The following is a 22636-nucleotide window of genomic DNA, read 5'->3' as shown; positions in this document are numbered from 1 at the left end:
GCTCAGACTGGTAAAAAAGGTCATTGTAAGCTGAGTTCTTTGTAGGGAGATGAAACTGAATCCCTTTCAGTGTGAGGTCGGTCACCCTCTGGTGTGACTGCACAGGTCTGTCTGGCTCTTGCAGAGGAGCATTCGAGAGTCACTGGCTTTTGTATGAAGCTAAAGATACCCGTTGTGGGCAGCTTTGGCTTCAGAGCTAGAGGCCTTTTGGGAAGGTCACTAAAATCAGTGTGAGTCTGATTCAGTCATGTTTTGGACCACACCAGTAAGTTGTTTTTCCTAGATAAGGTGCTTTACTAGGGGGAAAAAGCATAAACTTCTCTGGCCACCACTGGACAAGCAGCTCTGACTGCAGGCCAGGCTGCTCAACAAATGAATTAACTCACTCCTTAAAACTCTTTTGTGTTTTCAGGTTCTCCAGTAAATGCATATTTTACACAGTTTCTGCAGTATTTGTAAAAAAGGAGAACAGAGGAGCAGCGTTCTGTATTTTGTTTTAGGCAATAGTTTTTCTTTCTCTCCTAATTTTTTATATATGAGAAAAGTATCTATTTCCACAGACATTTTAATAAGCCCCAGGAGATATTTCTGGGGTTAAAATAATGGGAAATGTAGTCTTCTCATGGTATTTTGGTTCCAGGATGGTGGAGACACTAAAAGAAAACAGTGCATATGCATTATTTAGGACCCACAAATGGCTCCCTTGGAAATGAATAAGCCTGTGAAAAACACGTGTGTGTGTTTTAATACCAAGGGAGCAATTTTGGGCTTGTTTGTTGTTTTTTTTTTTTCTTTTAATACCACCATGTTTGACTTCATTCAGTTTCCTCTAAAATGCAAACATACAGCCCTAAAGTATGTTGGCAATATCCCCACAAATATCAAATACACCAGGAAAACCCTACTGTCAGCTTGCAATATTCATTCCTTGCTCTTTTGCTGCTTCCATTCTTACACACTTTCACTAAGGTTAGTAAGGAAGAGCCAAGAGCCTCCCAGCTGGTGAGATTAACTGGCAACTATTCCATATGTCTTTAACATGAGTGACACTTTTTGGACATAGTATTGAGAAAGGAAGCAGGATCATGAGCTGTGAAACATTCCAAGGAGGTTTGGGCAGTGGGCTCTGAGCAGTGGTGTGAACTTTACTTGAAGTAAAAATGGAACAATCTTCTCAGGAGGAGAAATGTGTAGTCAGATCGCAGCTGAGGGGAATGTTGGGAGCATTAAAGTGGAGAAATGAAGCCTGAGTGTGCAAGAAAATATGGATGGCAGTCAAAGTAAAGGTGGTGCTGGAAAGACATGGGTGTGTATGACAAGTGCAGGTTAAGTACTGCATGTTGTCAGATTTGTAATGGGTGTATTGCAAGAATTGAACCATAGGTTCACACAGGTTGGGAGGATGTTCAAACACCATCCAGTCCAGTATGTTGTATCTGGAAATTCTGCTAGTCTTAGTACTGCCCCATCCATTTCCCACTTGTATCAATGAGAAAAAAATCAGAAAAACCAAGCACTCTCTGTTAATGGGAAGCTTGGCAGGAGCTGAAGGCACTCAGAGGACAAGGCCTCTGCTGACTGTCCTCCTTTTGCTGTTTCTGGTTTTTTAAGTGTTTTCCTGATATCACTGTGTGGTGCACACTGGAAATGATCAATCAAGGCTCATGCACAGGATCTTTTCATGCTGGCAAGTGAAAAATCAATTTGTGTTTGAAGGAGTAAACAGTAGCACGAGCTTCATTTCCCCAGAGTCAAAATGGATTCCTTGATAAAGGAGATGACAAGGAAAGCTGAGCTCTTGATGTATAAGCACATACGTGCTCATGTGCAAGAAATGAGTGGACTCCTACATTCATTTTCCGTGCTACACTTACCATTCCAATGAAACAAAGATAGGAAGAAGAGATTACTTGTTGAATGCCAATTGTGTGTCAATAAAACCAGGGGGATTGTTCATGAAGAATTTATACAGATGAAAATGTAGTTGGTCACTTCTGGCACAGACATTATTCATGGTGTATTTCTTCTTTATGGCACTACATTTGAATTTTCAGAACTATTTTCACAAGTCTGTTGGAAGATTGTGTTGCTAACATTTCTGAAAAATATCTGCTGTTGGATGTAAATTACAGGGAAAAGAGTCTTTGTATGATATTTCTGTGCCACGAAAACAAAATCTGATCTCATGCAGGTTATAAATTGTCCAGGAGGTAAGAGTAGTCAAGGAACTGTAGAATGAATAAATGGAAGGTTAGACCAACGTGACTCATCAGATATTGTAACCATTCACCCAATGTCATTTGATCTGTACAACATTAAAGGCTACTATTCCCTCACTCTTAGATTTCTGCCCTCCTTCTCTCCCTTTAAAGTTCAGCACTGAGCCACCCAAGCCATACATTAAACCCTTTGGTTCCACATCATTTAAGCTCTCTCCTCTCTCCTGTGAGACCAAAAAGTGAAGAAAGCTGTAGAATGCTGGCTTGTATTAGGTGGAATATTTGACCATCTGACCTTTCCTTTTTTCCTTTTTTCCTTTTTTTCTTTTTTTTTTTAGCAAGCAATATTTAAAAGTAAACATGAAGCATTTTGATGCAGAAGAGGTGTGCCAGATTAAAAGGAAATTGGAAGATGAGTTCAGTGTAGCATGTAGCTGTTGTGAAATCTCCTTGCTTTGATTGAAGTTTTATTACCTCAGGACGTCTGTCTGCAGCTTATGTGCTGTTCTTCAGTCTGGGGTTTGTGAATGCACTGCTGGCTGAGAGAAGAGCTCATGATGTGAATTGCAACCACTCAGTCTTGCAGAAGCCAAATTCCTGGAGTCTGTCCTTTCAGCTGAGCTAGGCCGTGCTGCTCATAAAGGAAGAAAAGCACCAAGAGCATGCACAAGTGCAAACTGTGCCCTCCTTTTTAGACTCTGATTAGTGATGAAAGCTGAAGAGGAGGGAGAGGGGATGGAGAATCACATAATGGGTCCTAAAATGCTTGATTTTTATTAGATTAGGAAAGTAGTAGTATGGGATGAATGTCCAATCTTGATTAAACTACAAGAGGATCGTGGCAGTTTATTAATGGCAGTTCTAATAACAATTTGTTGTAGCACTAGCACTTGGGGAAGTGATGAATATTGTATCTGCTCTGTTTCATTCTGTCCCAGTGAATCTGTGCTTGGATGCCATGGTATGCCATGTGGGCCCGCTCACACTTGTTAGCTGAACATGAGTGTTTATGGACAATTAAACTTGCAATTTTTAATTCACACTTTGAAAGGTTGAGAGGTTGTTTTTTCTTTTTTTTTTTTCAAGACACTCTAAATTTCTAATAGATCTGTGCCTTTCAAGTCTCTTAGAATGTGCAACTGCAGCATGAATTTAGAAAAATGGTCTCATTTCTTTAGAAATCCATTAATAGTAATGTACTGAAAGACTCTTACATTGATCTTCTCTCTGATAGCCATGTTGTAATAATTATTCTTTTAATGTTTGCATCAATCTAAATGTTTTCCTCTTTGTGCTCTCTTCTACTTGGATCTCCCTATATGACAATCACAGCACTTTGACATCTTGCATTACTTTAATACCAATGATTCAAAACAAAGCAATGCCAAAGGGAACAAAAGTTCTGTCAAGCTATTAAAATCTTCTTTGCCATTAACACAATTAAATTGATGCATGAGCATTTAAAGTTATTAGCAAGTGCTGCCAGCAGAAGCTGGTTACAATTGCATAATATATAGTGGGCTTTATTAAAGTAAAATGGTATGTTTACTGTTATTATCATCATTAGTTCTGAAGTAACATAAACTTAAACAGGGCTGTGAATTGGGCTGTGAGACAACCAAGAACATGCTCTGTCCTGTATTAATAGTGAGGGACACAGTCACCACTTTTCTAAACAAAGAAATACTCGTGGTACCTTGGCTAACCATTACAGCTGGCATGTGTAATGGTAGGGAAGGGTGTTAAATAAAGAGAGCTTCTGTACCTCTGCTGCTCTCACTCTTCCCAGTCTGACTCACTCAGCTGGATTTCGGGCTGCTCCTGTTTCTGTGGTGAGAAATTTTGCGGTTGATGTGTTCTCTGTGAGCTTTTTGGAGGACTGTCTGTTTTGTTTTCTCATATTCCAACATATTAGGTTTTCAACGAAAAAAAATGAGGCATGTATTGGAGACACGTGTTCTGTCCCACTGCACAGTGCAGCAATACCCCTGCTTGCTAACCTTTTGATTAACCATATTCCTCACTGAATGGGGAGCTGGTATGAGGAATGGAAAATACAGAGGAGCAGAGAACTTAAAATACTGATAGAGAAAAAAGTAATTTAAGTGGAAAGTAGGGAGATGAAGTAAGTCCCATCAAGTCCAAGTCCTGTCATTTAAGGGTGGACTGCATGCCTGTTGCAGTTCATGCTGCCCACACATGGGCAGTTCTCAGCCAGGCTTGTTAGGTAATTTGAGCTGAGTAGAAACTGGGGACAAAAGGTAAGGCTCTTTTTTTTTGGTTGTTTGACAGTTTTAAGGTGATATTGTGGAATATTATAATCTATAATAGATAAAAATCACTAATATCCCTGTGGCGTAGTCATATTCACTTGGGTAAATCCTTTACCAAGATACTGATGAACTGTTGGGAATTCAGAGAACAGTGATGAAATAAGCCAAAGGGGAGGAAAATCTGGTTTATCAGGAAAGAAGGTAAAAAATGAGCATACAGCATTTGAGAAAAGTGCATGTATGTGTATGGTGTAAATGTGAAGGGAAGTAATTAATTACTTCTAGTAGTGAGAAGAGCTCTACAGAAAAGCTGAGTTGACACTGAAAACAAAATTTTTAACCATTATAAAGAAAGTACCAAGTAGTTTACAACACTCCAAATTTCATTAAGGGAAGGAGTGGGAGACCCATTCCCCTACAGTTTTTGGGTCAGATTAGCCATAGTACTAGAAGATATGGGGAAAATCTGGTACATAAGCAGAGCATGAGCTTGGTGATCTAAGAGGTCTCTGTGGTCTTTGACTTCTGTAGCTGTGTGGATTTATCCATGAAGCTTAGAGCTGGCTGAAATGCAGGCAGAAGGCCATGGTCAGTGCTCTGGTCAAGCTCTATAGCAGATTAGGATGACAGGGATTAAGTTTAGTCATGACTGTCTTTCACCAAACTGGTTACTAGGGGCAATAAGGTAGAAGAACCAGACAGAAAAGTCTCACTGAATATTTATGGCACAAAGGACTTACCTGTGCTTTGGTCCCTTCCTGAATATTGTCTCTTCCTCTCGTGCTTTACCCCATGATAAGAGCCCACCACAGCTCTCTGCAAGTGCCACAGAGTGGCTGCACATACAGGTCACACCTGCCTGTTGTTTCTGTAATTGTTCACGTATTTAAAGGTTTTGTGCACTTTCATATCCTTAGAATGAGGGATTGTGGCAAATGCTGTCAGTACTATTTAACAAGTATTTTCAAGTGGAATATATTAGCAGCATCACTCTGTGTATGTGTGGGTGTGGTTGGGTGCAGAGATGAATTGAATCTTTCTAAGGGGGGAAGGAGCAGCTGTCAGGCCTCTCGAGGTGGATACCTGTGTGCTGTGCAGGCTGCAGAGGACACTGAACCTGCAACAGGCTGATGGAGTGAGGGACAACAAAATCAGCAACCACCCTTACAGTCCAACCAGTATTTTACTACAGTATATATTTAAGTTTTAAGAGCTGTCTGGGCTGTTAGCCTATTAAGCTGTAGGATAAGATAGTTGATGATAACAGCTTTCTCCTGTTATCACCTCTGTCCTTCTCTGCAGCATGTGGCAAGTTAAAGCAAACCTCGCCCTCTCTCTGAAGGCTGCCGATAGGAGTAACAGTGGGATCTTCTTCAATTACAGAAGTTTCAGGCAATTCCACTGCCAGTTCTCAACTGTGAGGAAATCAGAGTACTTTATTGCTTCAAAAGTGCCATTAGGAACACAAAGCAGCGTGGAAGAAAAAAAAAAGTTTTGACAAAATGGGTCCTGCTGATGATTTATGTTGATCTGAACTGGAAAATTTGGTAGGCAGCAAGCATGGATACAGCAGTCTTCAAACAGAGGCTGTTGCTTGTTAGCTGTTCACCTGTGTGGTTGAACTTTGCATCCAGCACCTGACTAAACATTTCTTTTTTTTTCTTTAAACCTAGGTTGCCCTTCCCAATGACTCCAGCTGTGTGGAAGAAATACTGCGGGTAAGTAATACCCTTTGCTTTTTTATCTCCTGTATAATTGTAGTGCTGTTATTTTCATCTTCCAAGGAGAGGGTTTATAGGGCTGTCTTTAACACTGTAGTTAAATAATAACATATCAGTGGGTCTGTATTAAGAGACACAGACAGGGGGTAGGCCCAGGGTACTCCTTAGTGAGATCAGTTCACCTAAGACTCTGCATCTGCCAGCTTGTTTCAGTCAGGATTTACACATGTTCCTGTTCTTTTCAAGCTCTCAGTCTCTGAGTCTATCCAAGACGCATTTCTCTCCTACCCTGAGGTGCAGTTGCCTTAATTCTTCTACTCACAAGCTGACCTACAGCCTTCCTCCTTCCTCTAGACTACAATTGCTCATCATTCATGGTTTTGTTAAAGACTTACAGACATGTTTTTTTCTGTGATCTTTGGTCAGTGGTTGAATACAGAAAATTGCAACTCCAAACTAAGAATGGCTTAATTGCAACAAGATCATGTAATAAGAAAAAGGGAGTGTGCACAAGTTGTATGCCTTACTCTAAGTGTAAGATGGGCTTTTCCTCAGACACCCCAACTTTGGGGTTCCCTGTTGGCAGTGAGATTTGCCGGGGGGCGGTTTTGCAACCCACCAGTCCCTCTCTCAGATTTAAGTTTTTCTCCTCATGGGTTGAGTTTCCCATCCATCAGAGCTACCTGCCTGGGATTGCCAGCCAACCAGCTGATTTTTGGTGTAGAAGGGATTAAAATTTCAGTGGGAGTTTGTGCCAGCCATGTCCTTGCTACTGGAGTTAGTGCTGCAGACCTACCCAGACCTGAAATCATGTGTAACAGTCATGCCAGCTTGTTTGCAAAGACTTGCTTAAAAATAAAATAAGCTTCTCACTATTCATTGCAATTCAGAGTTAAATAGCTTGGAAAACTTGCTCCTGGTTTCTGTACACACATTATCTTGGGCTGCTCTAGATGTCCTTATGGGGTGGCAGTGTTGCTGCAGAAGTGTGTTGAGGCAGCCGGCAGGCGTGCTCCTGCAGACCTGCTGTGAGGGAGAGGATCCTGCATGAGCACCCAGGAGCAATTATGCAAGGAAATAAATAATATTTACTTTCAACCTTCAAAGTGAGCAGAGGTTTATTACCTACAGAACACTAAGGGAGGAAAAGCAAAGAAAATGTTGAAGGGCTCTGCAAAGTACTTGGTACATTTAAAATGTCTTCTTCCGTTTATATATTTCAATTAGGTTCATTACTATATTTGGAATGAATGACTTGTTGGCTGGGGAAAGCAGTTGTTTTCAGTAAAAGGTATCAAAAGAAAATGTGATGGGGTGAATTTCAGGGATCAGTCATCCAGGTGACACTTTTAATGTGGGAACAGCGCGTATAAATCACAGGAAGCAGAAATGTCTTTTTTCTAATCAAGATGGTGACCCTATTTCCTATGTCGGGATTTGAGTCAACAAACAAGCACAATATGCTGGGCTTCCTTCTGAAACCTGTTGAGATTGGAGCAGGATTTTCTGTTGCCTTTAGAGAATGGGGATGACCTGCAGAGTCCCCACTCCTGCCACCAGTGGGCCATTGAACTTGGGGGCACTCTTGGGGTGGACAGAGCAGGGATTTAGCAGGATTCCATGTCTCTGGGGCTCTCTCTTACAAGGACATGTAATGGGCCTGTGAAGAAGGAATACAAACCAGCAGATCCTTCTGGACTATGGCTGCAGGTGCCCAGAGGCATCCCTCATGCCCATCCTGGAGTAAACCTGTCAGCATAGCCACTGGCATGGCCAGAAGGCACCTGGAGCACATGACACCTGTGCTGGGGTGCACATACAGTCTTGGCACATGGGCCTCAGCCATGGTTCCCCCAGGGTACTCCCCTCCATGGGCAGGAGGGAGATTTGCTGCTGCTTCCCAGGGGCTTTGTGCCCTTGGCATGGCATTGGGTTGTTCTGGGCACCCACAGGCTGCCTTCAGCCTTTGTAACCTCCCTGCACTGGGCTGCACAGCCCAGCCTGTGTGAGCACAGCAACCCTGAGCTGCTTTGGGACTGTTCAGCAAAGACCCAGCAGACCCCAGCCCCAGCTGGATGCCCCCAGGGCAGCAGCTCAGGATTCCAGCCACATGTGGTGCTGAAGCACACCTGGTGCTAGAAGTACCTGGGTTTTGTCAGTGTTTTACTTTGTTCTTCCCAAATTTATGCTGCAGAACAAGCTAGCAGGAAATGTGTTTTGACTGCATGCAGGGTATCATGTTCTACTTGACAGGCAATGGAGAGAAAATAAGAGAATGTGATGCCCAGCAGTGGTCAAAATACAGTCTTTGGGCTCCCCATGGAAACTGTGTCAGAAGATTCAGGCTGGCTGCTCCAGATGAAAGAATGACCCTTGGTTTCAGCAGAAATTTGCACTTTGAGAATCTGGATTAAGTTTCCAGCCCTGACAGATACTTCTTGGCCTTTCAGGGCCATTTTACATAGGCTCTGATGAACTTTTGGGAGTGTGGGTCTCAGCTCCCTCATGGCAGCTTCTCTCAGTGAAAACACCATGTTATTCACTTTTCTGTCCTGTCAGGGATGTTACAGAGGTAAACACAAAGGATTCCAAGACAGTCAAGCCCCAAAAGTGGGCAATTGGCTGTTATTGTGTATTTTGTCCAACCAAACCATTGGCAAGCCCTGGCAGTTTCTGCTCTGGGCTGTGTCTGCTGTCTGCTCCCGAAAGGGCTGGGGAAGGGTGCTCTGCCTGGCACTCACCCTTGGAGCAATGCATACCTTGAATTTTGCATTTTTTTTCTGGTTTTGATTTGTTTTGTTTTTTTAAGTTGGGGAATTAATTCAGTTCCATCCCTCAGAAAGACACAGTAACTCTCGAGGGTTTCTTTGCTAGACTTTCCAAGGAAGAGGTAGTCCTGAAAAGATCTGTGACCTCTGATTTTACACAGCTCTTTTTTCAAGCTGAACTTGATTAATGGTTTCTGTAATTGTAGAGGTTTGTAATTCTTAATCTGTCTTCTGCTTTTTTTTTTTTCCGTCTTGGAAAAAAAAGGTTTAATTGAATTTATATTCTAAAATTTTCAACAAAGTGAGGAGAAAGGTCTTGACTTCATTCAGACCCCTGAGTCTTCAGAGACAAAATTTCACAGTCCTTTAGATTTCCTGAAACACTTAGCTACTTATGTCATCTTGTGTAAATGCTTTAAGGACTGTTCCCAATACTACAGCCAAAGGTTAATGGCAGACCAGTCTCCTGCTGATTTTACTTTTCTAACCAGGATGGCTGAGAAGGTTGTGAAAAATAATAATAAAAAATAATAATAGTAATCATCATCATTGTCTCTTATGCAACTAAGGCCAAACAGTAATGATAGCACAGATTGCATTTAATACAAGCTGCTAATACCAAACTGAAAGATAAAGGCAAATACCTGGTGGTCTACACTTTTTTCTGTTCCAAAATTGGTTGGGATTGTTTTTTCCAACAAATGCAATGGTTTTGAAAGTGTGGATAATATGGAAGACAGGCAATTAAAAGTACGTCTGTGTAATTCACATTTTGTTAATATAGATTTAAATTAAGTTGTCACTTGCTATGTGCATCCATTGAAAAATGAGTTCATTGAAATGTTGTGATCCAAAGTGCAGATGGGGCGGGAGAGCTGACATTTACAACCAGTCTCCAAAGCTGTTACTTGTGCCACTTGTACCAATGCTTTCCATCAGTGTGCCTTGCTGTCACTGCCTGTGATGTGAGCCATGTGCTGGCCCAGGGAAAGGAGGTGTGTAGGTGACACTGAGGGTGAAAAGCAGTGATCCTTTTCCTGCCTGTGGAGAGCACAGAAGGGATCTTCTTTAGCCTTGGTTTGCCCTAGCTAAAGAGTTGATAAGCGCACAACACCGCACGGGAGAGAAAGGAATTTTTTTTAACTACATGTTCGGGAGGACTTGGAGTGTAAATTGGAAATTTGGGTTGGGTGTTCAGGCAATCAGTTGGACATAACCCAGGGCTGCAGCTCTCGTGGCTGTATCGTAACCACCCAGGCAGGCTCCGCTGTCTGCAAATCCGTCCCTGCTTAGAGGAACAAAAGAATTCTTGTACGTGCATATTCACAGTAGGAAGGCATCAAGTAACTAGATGGACTTCTGATGGTATGTGGACAGCTGTGATACTAATTAGAAGCTTTCCAGTCTGCAAGCAAAACAGATCCCAAATATAGTTCAGATGGTAATAAGTGTAAAAATGACTGGAGTTAAATGAGCAAAGTCTGTAATTTGTATGGTCGTCTTCTGATGACTAGCTCCTGTCTAATGACATGGGAGAATATGTAAATTGATCAGCAGGTGAAAATGCCCTTGACTCTGCAAATTATGTGTAGGATTACCTTCCTCATGCCAATTGAAAGCTCTAACGGATTTAATATGTCTCACCCTCAGCTGAAGTGAGCTGTTCACATAGCAAAATTAGACTGTAACAGATACAGCCCATTATTTGCCCCTCAGTAATTGTTTTCTCTTCTAAAATACAAACAACATTGAAGAATTATGCTAAACCTAATTATAATAATTGTAATTTGAAAAATACAGGTACGCTGTCCAGTGTGGTTACAAATGCACTTAGTAGCTGACGGGTAGTTTAAATATTTTCATGTGGAGTCTGGGGGCTTGCTGGGGAGGACATGATGTGAATTTAAAATGATTATCCAGACGTCACTGGACAAGTGAATAACGAGCTGACTGGCCTAGTAAATCATGTGAACCTGTCAAATGTGGGAACACGTTGGGGAGGAGATGATGTCAAGTAACAGTAACTTAGCAACCTGGCATTTAGCTGTCCAGAGAATGAGTAAGAGTAGCCACTTTTAAATAGCTGAGTAAATAAATGAATCCCTATACATCTTAGGTGTGCTATAAAAATAGCCCAGCACCGTATGTTTTGTGTCAAGCTGCTTCTTTCTCCTGGATAAGGTGATTTATTATTTCTATTGAAATGAAAAAATGGATTGAAAAGTTAACCCAAGTGTAAATGTGGATCTGTGGCCTTTGTCCCTGCTCTGGCGTGCAGCCTTTGAAAGCATGCAAGGAACGGGTAATAGCCTGCTTTGAGAGTTGTTTTTTTCCCTTCAGACTTTGCTTATGTACACAAAGATTTGGATGGATAAAAACAATTAATTTCTTAGCAATTTCTAAGCCATTGCATTTTCAAGCTTTTTATCAGCATTTTCTCAATGGAGGCAGAACCAGTTTCTGCTCTCACATCAATATAAATCAAGGGGTAATTCCACTGACCTCTGATCTCATTTGAGTTCATTGAATTCTTCTTCCTCCCACAGTGGTATAAATTGGCAGCAGTTCCACTTACGTTGCTGCTGCTGTTATAAAATAAAAAAAAGAGTTACCTCTGCATTACTTTAGGTATACATAAAGGTAGAGACCTGTTCTTTGTTCTCATGAGCACATCTCCAGATTTGGTCTCACTCCAGAAAATGGAAATGCTGAATATTTCCTTGAGAACAGCTCCTTCCTGGTTTGGTAGGTGACCAGCTCAACTTTGGTCTCAGTATCACCACAAACATTATCACCACAGTTGTTGCATTCAGCAGCAATTCCAGGAAGGCTGAAGGAATCCTTTTCCCAGCATTTTGTGCACTGTCCAGAATGCACACAGGCAGGGTGACATCAGTAGTTGGAGTCATTTGAGGACAGCTTGGTGTAAGCTTAGAGTGCAGAAGGCTCTTTGGGAGCTGGAAAAGGCAGCCTTAGGTCTTCCCAGCCCAGAGCACACCCTTGGCCCCCATGTGCTGCCCCTGACCTTGGCAGAAAAGGATTATGCACATTTTTGGCCATTCACCTTTACAGTGACAACATTATGGTGGCACCTATGAGAGAAGCACTTGAGGAGCACTATCCCAAAGCTGCCGGCTTTAACTTGGGGGTGCCTCATGTGTAAATCTCAGAGCTGCCCTCAGGCTGGCAGGGTGGGAAGTTGGTGAGTCGATGCCCAGTGCTTGGTTGTTTGTGGGTCCCCATTGCACGGCTGGATTGCACAGGTTACATCTGAGGTGATCTACACTTGTGGTGTAGATCTATAGCATAAATCTGCTTGGTGCTGCCAGCTGGAGGCAAGGCAGGCTGTGCTGCTGGGGAGGTGACAGGGAGGAAAGGTTGGCTGTCTGCTCTGACAAATGCGCGTGGGTGTGCAGAGTTTCCTGTGCTCGAAAGCTGGTGTTCTGCACCTGCCTGTTACAGGGATAAATGCCTCTTCAAGATGTAATGCAGCAAAAGATTAGACCTTTGTCAGGACAGACAAGCAAGGTCTGATTCCAGCTTGCAGGCACATTTATCAAATAAAGGTTTTATTTTCATAGCAGTATTAAATAAATTATTTAGCAAAGAACTTTGAAATGTAAAATCTGATCATTATGTGGGTCTATTGCAGCCTGTCTACACTGTAACAATAAAAAAAGATTACAAAAGGTATTCAGGAAAAGAGAGAAAGATTACTGTGCACCTGTTTCAAACTCACTATTCAATTCTGTTTTCTTAGCTCCTTTACCATAATATTTTAACACATATTTTTGTACTGCCAAATTGAAATATTGCTGATTTCAGTAGTATGATATAATTCTGCCATCATTGCCAGATTTACCATTGCTACTAAAATTACTGTAAAGTGAGCTGACATCACAAGAGTTTGGACATGTATTGCTGCTCCTGAAGAGAAACAAAGTACTCCCATGATAAATAGTAAGTGAATGACTACCAGTGAAGGAGTGAAGTTTGTTTTCCAGCCTCTTCAGCATCTCTTTTCACCAAAACAACCATTTCTAATTTCTCTCCCTCACTGAAGTCAGCTCAGAAACCATCCACCATGTATTGCAATGTTACATGTTCAGCATCCTCACTCTGATTAAGTACTCTGTTATGATAAAAATAATTACTTTTTATGAGACTCTACAAAGTAATTGTTTTAAAGACAGATCAAACAAGAAAGTAATTGAAACAAAGTTATTCTCTTAGAGGAAAAGATAGTAAGTTTTGCAGCTCTTGGGGAAGATTGAATGCACTCTCTGCAGAACTTAAAAACATTCATTATTTTATATATTATTTTTTTCAAATACCACTAAGTTTTGCAGTTCCAGAAATAAGTGAAAGAGATGAAAAATGTGGGAAAACAATTTGGTGGAGTCTTGTAGTTGAGTGGAGAATGTCATAAAACTAAGATTCCTACTCCCAATTTGGAGACCCGTGGGACCTGAATTCCCATCCTTTTTCATCCTTGTAACTAAAGAGTAATTCCCTTATCTTGGAGTGAAAGTGTGAAAGAAAACAGACCCAAGGAATCTGGCATGTCAGATCAACTCTGACCTTTTGTATGCTCCCATGAACAGAAAAAGGCCCCAAGTGCTGAACTGGGTGGAAAATGTTAAACACCACTGTGGTGTTACAGTGTTTGGCTCTAGTTGTACCAGCTATCGTCTCCTAAGGACCTTGTGGGCTCATGAGTTTATGTTGTATAAAAACATGATTAAGAACTCCAGAGCCTATTGTGTGTCTGTCCTGGAGTACTGCTGTTGATTCCAAAATGACAGTCTGCAGTGTGGCCAAGCAGAAAAGCCATCTGAAGCTCCCATACTCCACTTACACAGCTTACTGACAGAGCATTAAGCAAAAAATCTAGTCTTGTTTTGAGATACAGGTAGTAGAATATTTCTCTGGTCTCAGATTAATCATTTTTGTTATTTCATCTTGTCCTGTCAAAGTGAAACATGGTAAATATGGGCACTGAGTGTTTAAACTGCTAGCAATGTTACCTTTCATTTAAATAGATTAAGAATGTGTAGTCTACATTACAAATTGCTTTCGGCACAAAATGAAGGCATTGAAAACATATTAAAATTATGTTAGGCTTTCTGAAATGAATGCATGCTTTGGAAACAATTCTGGTTTGAAATGTCTGTAACATCTTCTGTGGCTCTTTCTCTCACAAATGGGAAGAGCTCCATTTTTGCAGCCCTGAGGGCAAGTGTTGCATGATTTAAATCCTGGTAGAAAGCTTCCCCATAAGTCAGCACTGCTGAGGAGGCTCATGGGGTCCATGAAGGATAACTTAGTCTAATCACAATTAGTCAAGAGAAACAGACTAGGAAAGGACTAGGACACTTGTAGTGTCCAAGGGAAGACTGGACTGGGAGATGTAACTAAACAAACCTTAAGAAACAGTTTCAAGAGCTTACATTTTTGAAATTCCCCTCTGAAGTTTCTGGCTATGACAATAAAAAAATAATTGATGGTTAAAAGAAACGTGTAAGGAAAGGACTAGGGAAATTAAAGTGATGGATCAAAAAGACACCAGGTACTTGAGGCATGCTCAGATTCCTTCTTTATGCTTTATCTACACCTGCATGTTACACCTTTTGATGCTTTACTGCTTTGAGCTCCTTGAGGAAAAGTAAAGAGTACAGGACAAAGTTGAAACCTGGAGCAAACCTGAAGTTTCAACTGTGAATCCCATTGTTGGGCTCGGAGATGGGTGGAAGTGTTCTGTTACAGCAGTGACCAGGAATGCTTTGCCATTTTCATAATGCACTGAGGTCTGAGTTTAACTGAAGCTACTCTTAACTTCTTAAGGCAAGAATGCAGATACCAACTGATGTATGGACCAAAACTTATTTTATTTCCTCCTGAGAGACCACTTGGACAAGCAGGTGGACTTTTCCTTGGGGAGAGTCATATGGTGACACATAGTCAGACTTGCCAGCCCCCATGAGGTTTGTGGAAGGAGCCTGATGTGGTCAGGCCATCTTGTGATCATCATCTGTCTTAAGTTCAAGTTGTTCCACATTCTGCAGTGAGAATAGCTCTAGAAGCTGCCTTTTGGGGAGGAGAATTCATGTCTTTGCTGTGTGCATTGTGTCATGCTCCATAGTCAGCAGAGCTCTTTCTGAAGGCATCTTCCTTCTTACCTGTGGAGATTGTTCCAGCTGTCAGTCTTCAGAATATACCACTTCAAATCTGCCAGTGAAAGACTGGTATGGTTCATCTTCTCATGTCTTTGAACACCCTCTCAATAAATGCTTGAATACACAGACTCAGATAAAACATCCTACATTTGATCTTCCTGAATAACCTTGAGATGCTCCTTTGCTCTGCTGTGTCTCCTTCTGTGAAATGGTGAAATAGAACCTCACCCACACTGCCATTGTTGAAAGTTAAATTAGTTGTTAGCAAAATGCATTGATGTCCTCAGCTGGAATTATTGGTGTGATAATTGGGCAAAAGCAAAGCTCTATCAGATATTTAAAATTATGCTACATACTGTGGCTTATCTGAATTTCTAACATTTCTTTAAAGAAAGTGTCATTGAATTTAATGTTCTGAGAAGCCTTATGACCTTCCAATCTATTTTAGCTGTACATTTCAAATTATGCTTATAATTGTGTTTTTATTGAATATGTAAGTTCCTTTCAATTTCTTATTACACTACACAGGTTTTAATATACATTTGAGAAGGATGCACACTGTGGATAGGTGGCACTTTTGAGTGTTTTCAAATTGTCACAGTAAAATTGTCACATTTGTTTAATTAGCCAGTAGATCCTGCCACATTGATTTGTCAAGGGTGTAACAATTTCTTTGGATAACTGGAAAACCTGACCAGAATGGTTTTTGTAATTTTTTTCTTTTTTTTTTCCTTAATGAATTTCTCACATTTCTTTTTGATTTAAAAGCAGTCATAAAAAAGCAGGCACCCAGCCTTGCAGAAGTCAGCTGAAGAAAATGTCAGGTTCTAGCATTAGAATGAAGATGATTGGATTTCTTCAGGGCCTTGAGGTGTTTGTTGACCATTGTTCAGAGGAAGGAGAGAAAAGCTGTCTCCAAACAGGAATCTGAAGGTCTGACCCAAGTGCCCAGATCTGTTTTTTCTATATTCTGCCTACCCTGTGTGTTCTACCTGCTGAAAGTGTCCCTGCATGGCCTTGCAGAGCTCCTGGGGGCAGGGCTTGGTGTGGCTGTCATTAGAAACCTGTTATCAACTCTCTACAGCTCTTGTTTAAATGTTTTCTCTGTTCCGAAATTTCCGTTCAATGTGTAAGCAAATATTGTTGGGGAGGTGGAAATACCTACTGGTATTTTGCAGGCTGAAACAGGAGCAACATGAACCCATAAGAGCATAGCCGAATGGCATGGAAAAAAAATGGGCAGAGTTGTATTCTTTGTGTTTGCTGTGGGCTGATTGAGGGGTTTAAAGTGTGGGCCAAATGTCACCTCTGGAGCCAAGCTAGAAAATGGCAGGTACTGATCTGTTGTGAGGGATGCTTTGAGATCTTCTGATGGCATTTATTGAACAAGCATTGAGTGTTAAAAGCCCCTTTGGGCTTTGTAGTCCGTTAATTTCTTTGCCATGAGTATATCCTACTAAAGAAAATGTTGCGTACACCAAGGTACAGTAACCTTTAAAAATACTCTTCTGAGCTTTAGGATAAAAACACTTCATGTTTGGTTTGTAAGCACATTCCCAGTAGTGACTTGATTTTTTAATTTTTTTTTAAAATTAAGCCAATTAATCCCTTCCCACTTATTCCAGTATTTTATCATTTCCAGCCTCTTGAGTCCGTAATCTTTTCAACAAGAGGTCTGAACTGCCAGTTATCTGAAAAAGTAATGTACCAATCAAATGAAAACTGGTGCTTAGAATTTTTTTGAAGAGCAGCCCCTTGTCATTCCTGAGTTTCAGACAAAAACAAAGAACATAGTTTCAACAGTGAGGCGTTCACTGGAGGCTTCTTTCCATGAAAATAGTTATCACTCCTTTTTTTCCTTGGCAATTGAGTCATTGTTTCTTTTAAAAGAGGTTGTCATGATCTTCTCATTACCATTTTTCTTAATATGATAAGTGTAAACTACAAGAAAGCGATCATGTTTGAAAGGATACAGGAGCCCTAAGGAATGTTGCACTAACTGCTTGTGTTCTTTGAAAAGGCTTAGACTGGGAATTTAACTAAATGTATCATTCTGTCTACTTTGCAGCAGCATTGTCGTTTTCTAGCATCTTTCACTTACAACACAAGTTACCCTTCAAAAAGAATGCCATGTTATTGCATCCAGCCTTTGTGTGTCTCCAGCAAAGCGAGATCAACAACTTTTGGTAGTTGCTTGAACATAATAATACATTGCACTTCATACTTAAAAAAAAAAAAATCCCAAAAAATCCCCCACCATCCTTTGACATGTTTACTCCAGTTCATCTTTGCTTGGTAGCTGGTAGTTGTCAGTGTTTGACACCAGCTGGAGCTGTGTCACTCCAGCACTGCTTGGAGCTAACTAGGCAGCCATGGGTCTGCTGGGTGGTCTTTTCTTGGGCTTGCTCCAAGTTTGTTCCAAATTGCTCACACAATCCCTGATAAACTATTACTAATGAACAGTTTGCTATTCCTTTTGGGCCATCTAGAAGCGAAAAAGACAATACATGTCATCATCTAGTAACGTAGAGATCCGATGTTTAAATGCTGGAGCACTGAATTTACAGCATTTCAGTGCTGTGTCTTTTGTGTCCTATTCATTGATTTTCCTGTGGGAAAAGAAGTAGTGTAGTGCTTTGAGACAGGAAGGTTATGGACTTTGCCCTTTTTCAGCCCTGTTTTTAGGAGTTAGTTTGTTTCAATGTAGTTTGCTGTCAGAAGTTTTTAAAAATGCAGACACAGGAGGCTCTATCAATCTGGTGCACAGTCAGGACACACTGATTTCAGACACTGGGACTGCTCTGTGTGGGACCAGGCATCCTCAGCTGTCGTATGTCTTAGTGGCAGTCCCAAGTATTTAACGTTTCCAGCCTCCAACTAGCTTTATAAGAAAGAACACGCTGGGAAATGAGGAATCAAATGCATGCAACAGTGGGAATCTGTCTACCAGAAATATTCTGAAGCCTCCATACCTTAAAGGAGATCAAAAAAGACCTCAGCATGTTTTGGCTTCAGTTTTCTTTACTGTTTAAGCTGGTTTATTTGGATAAGGCTGACATGCCAAAAAAGTATATGTTGTATCAAAACATCTTCTATAACATACATCCATTTTTTCTACACCTGTTAGCTTAGCAGGAGTGGATCAAAGGGGAGTGTTGGCATGATTTACAGGACACACAGATGCAGGAACAGACCTGCTTCAAGGTGCAAGTGAGGAAAAGGAAATTCAGACTGAAATGTTTGTTCTTTTCTAAAGGCTAAAATTACTATAATAAATGCCAGGTTGCATGAGAGGGTTTCAGGTGTCTGGTTAGGTCTTTCTGTAAGAGAACAGAATTAAAGGGTTGAGCATGAGAGGCAGCAAGGACTCTGCCTCTGTGTTACAGATGAGGACCCATAGTGTATTGTATGGCAGACATGCTAAGCTTTTTAACTTTACAAAAGAAACCCAGGTGACAAAATTAGAGGAACCAATCATCAGGCTTTGTATATCCAGGGCTTGCTGAATACTGATCAAGCTGTGCCAGTGTTATCCATACATTTTGGACACACCCATTGGATTTTTCAGCCTATAATCTCTATTCCAAATTTTCAGACAATATTCAGAAGTTTTACCACTGCCCTAGGCATTGCATAAGACAAAAAATGAGACAGTTTGTGCCCCACAGAGCATTCATAGTCTCTGAAGTAGGCACTTATGGGAAGATAACCATGCTTCACAGGGGAAAGTGAATTCTTCATGCATGAAGGGAGAAGCAAGTTCTCAACTGAGACACACGTCAGGGAGAACATCACACAGACAAGGAAAAGAAATGGTGAAAAAAGACAGCTTTGTAAGGGCAGGTTTCAGCCTTTCTAGGTGTTCACTGTTTCTTCACTTCTGCCTCAGACTGCTGGTTTACCAGCATTAGAGTGGAGGTGATGAGACTGTGTAAGAACAGCATCAAAAACAAACGCTACCCTGGCACACTCCCGCAGGAAAACCCTGCTGCAATACTGCTTGTGTGGTAAGCAGAATAAGAGATCTGGCAGAGTCTTGGTTTGGAAGGCAAAGAAACAGCTTTTGTAAGGATTCCAGTGTGTATTGTACAGCAGTGTGTGGTAGCTTCATTTCTTTGTATTTGATGAGTACCAACTCAGAGTCCAATTTCAATGAAAGCAAATCATGGCTTAAACAAAAGAATTGGGCTTTAAATTTAAATGAGTCGCCTAACTTGGTTTCTTAATTTCCCCTATATGCTGTTTCAGGTAATTAATGCTCCTGTTTTAAGGCCAAAGCTTGTATTTTCTGGCACAAGTTAATGCTTTCAAATTCCTTATGATTTTTGGACTCAGTTTCATCATATTGTCAGGATGTAAGTTATAAGCTGGTTACATGGGTCTAAAAATTATTGCACAATATACAACTTACACAGTTTCTGTGCTAAGCTTACAGAACAAGAGGTTTTGTGGTTTAGCAATCTAATTTTACCTGATATTGAATTTAGAGATTTTTTTCCACTATGCTGCCGTAAGTTGCTTCAGAAATTTAATGCATTTTATAATAAATTCCATTGATAAGGTCTTGTCCTGTGACTATATAACACCGTGTTGTACTTGTATGAAAAAGCCCATGAATTGATTACATCTGGCAATGTAAAGGAGATGATGTAATGTATTGTATAAATGCACACAGTGGAGTGCCTTAGGGTAGGAGTAGTCTTGTTTTGTAACTGTAAATTATAGTTCTGCTCTCTTCTTGGTGTGAACCCTAAGTTTCAGAGAAGAAAACAGGCAATTCAAGACATGCTTTCATGCTTGTGAAGCTGAGGACGGATGGAACAAATTACCAGATTCCCTTAAACAAGTGCCAGCAGTGAATAGTTTCAAAACACAGTTGCTTATTTGCTTGGAGAATGGGTTTTTTGCCAATGTTTTTTAAATTGCAGAGATGAAATTATATGTTGGTATTGGTAACTTTTGAAAGAATTAGCTTTTTATGACTTATTGTGCCTTTGTTTATACTATACTCTTGTAGTGCCAGGATGTTATGTTGTATTTAACAGTTCAATGCATACTTCCTACCTCGTGGGGCCCTTGTGGCAATAAGATGTGCCATCCCTGGGGATGGTTACCAACAAGTATTATTTTGAATAAATAAAATCAGTGGGACATGGCAGTGCATCTCAGTGGGGTTGAGAAGCTGCCAAGAGCAGGAGGCATTGCACTGGCTGTGCTGTCCACAGCAGGCTCTGGTTCTGTGTGCTGGGCAGCAAAGCCATTAGTTCAGTTACCAGGAGTGACAGCTGGAGGCTGCCTTCCCTCCTGGAACTGGGTTTGGTGCACATGACTACAGGTACCTGAATATTTATGGGTGTATCGTTGACTTCTGAGACTCTAAAACTGGTGTTAGCTGGTGTGAACCCAATATCCAGTTCTGGATGCTATATTAAACAGAAAAGATCTCAGTGCAGCTGAGAATTTGTAAGTATGGAGGATCAGGATTTTGCCCTCATGATTGCCATGCTGTTCCTGAAGTGCTCTGTGAAAGACACACACCAAACACTGTCTGTGGCATCCCAGAGGAGCAGGACCTCGAGTCTGACCCATCCTGAGAGCTGATGTTCCTGACCCATCAGTGAGTCTGTGCAGAGGAACAGTTATATAGAAACAGAAACACCTCCTGTGACCCAGCATCTCCTGTGTGCCTGGCAAAACTCTGATCATCGTCTCCTTGCACCACCACCATTTATGGCCTGTCCTTAACAAACCCCACATTCCTGCAGCTGACAGGATTCCTCCTGCCTATCCTGGCTGGGAAGCAGAGTTACCACTCCAGTCAGTGTCATTATTCCTGCTCAGAACATGCCTGCCTGCACCATTTGGAAGCTCATGGCTCATCCCAAAGACAGCACTGGCTCCTGCTCGTGTCCTGGGCTTTGGCTGGAAGCTCAGACAATGGTGGAAGACAAAGACATGGTGGTCAGAGAGGCTGTCACGCATGCTGGGTGTATCTACCTTTGACTTCATGAGTTCCAACATCCCCATTTTCCACTGAACTCTTAATTCTCTCATCACATAAAAGCTATCAAGAAAGCTGTCCTGTGTGCTTGCTGTTAGGTCCTGCTTCATTTTTTACATTGTGTGATTTTTTTTCTGCCAGTTATATTCTGTGAACTCCCCATGTCCTACATGCCCTTTACTGGTACTGGGAGTCCCCATGTCCTACATGCCCTTTACTGGTACTGGGAGTCTAAGGCTGGCAGGAGTAGGGATACAGATCTCTGGCTCTGTGCAGCTCATCATAATGGTGCTTTATAGGGGGTCCATAGGGAATTGTGCTGCATGGTCCTGAAAGTGCTAAGAACACATGAGAAGGTGCTGAGGGGCACAAAACCTGCTTGGTATTGAACTGAAGGATTGATTGTCATAGGCAATATAACACATTCAGACCAGTTTTTGACCATATAATCTTCCTGAGGTGGACCATGAAGAAAATTATTCTGATCCACCTTGGAGAAAAGCATTCACTGTGTTTGACAGAGGAGCTTTGGGGTGAGCTCTCCTGTACGCACAGCATGGACATTTGGGGCCAGGCCCAGCAGGGAGCTGCATCCTTGGTCAGGGCACACACACTTTTATAGGCTATGCTTTCCTTAGGACTGCAGCAGACTTGTGAAATTGAATCCAGTGTGGGTTCATGTGCTGTGGCTTCATTACTCTCCCCCTGAAACAGCCTCTTGAGCTGAGATACCTTCTCACTGTAATGGAGCTGTGCTTTTCTTCACACACACGAGATTGGTTAGAGCAGTAAGTGCATCAATCATGATTTACTTTTTTTTTTTTTATTGTCTTGTAAATGCTCTAAGCAAAGAATATGAGTGTTATTAGTTATAAAAGCTACAGTATGAGGAAAATATATTGAAAAGTTTCAGGTATACGGGAGTCATAGAGTACTGAGAAACTCAACAGAAAAAGAAAATACCCATATTTCTATGTGGGTTTCCAAATGCTAACAAAGTAGGAAAGGAAAACATATGCTGTAAAATTTATAGTCAACCACAATTGGCTTCTAAAGCAATTTCGATATTCATTTTCACAGAGTATAATTTTTGTCTGTCCCCTTCTTGTTAAAATGGAAAGAAATATTAATTTACCATTGGATGATATGGAATGCATCCTATTCCCTAGCTGGCAAAGGGGACTCATTAGTCATCATTGATAAAACCCACAGGTGAACACGGTGGTTTAGGCTGTGGTCAGAAAAATGGTTGCTTTTGTAGAATCAACTCTAGTTTCTCAATAATAAACTCAGGCATGTATTTCCAATTGTCTTTCAAGCAGTTTTTGGGACAGTAACAAGATAAATTGTAGTATGACAAAGACATTATTGTAGATGCCACCACATTGTTCCTCAAAATATATGTGCTGGGCACTAGCCAGTCGTAATAAATTTGCTAAAACAATTGCATAAGTAAAAGGTTTTCAGCTTCAACATTC

General features: G+C 41.1%; 1 protein-coding gene across 1 annotated transcript in view; it reads left to right on the top strand.

The window, feature by feature from the left end:
- Positions 1–22636, top strand: part of AFF2 (AF4/FMR2 family member 2) — a 239960-nt gene that overhangs the window by 86690 nt on the left and 130634 nt on the right. Inside the window, exon 3 of the mRNA XM_031056018.1 lies at positions 6166–6210. Coding sequence (XP_030911878.1) covers positions 6166–6210 — 45 coding nt within the window. The remainder of the gene's footprint in view (positions 1–6165; positions 6211–22636) is intronic.

Source organism: Geospiza fortis, unplaced genomic scaffold, assembly GCF_000277835.1.
Source record: "Geospiza fortis unplaced genomic scaffold, GeoFor_1.0 scaffold157, whole genome shotgun sequence".
NCBI classification, from domain to species: domain Eukaryota; kingdom Metazoa; phylum Chordata; class Aves; order Passeriformes; family Thraupidae; genus Geospiza; species Geospiza fortis.
This window is presented reverse-complemented; position numbering and strand designations above follow the sequence as displayed.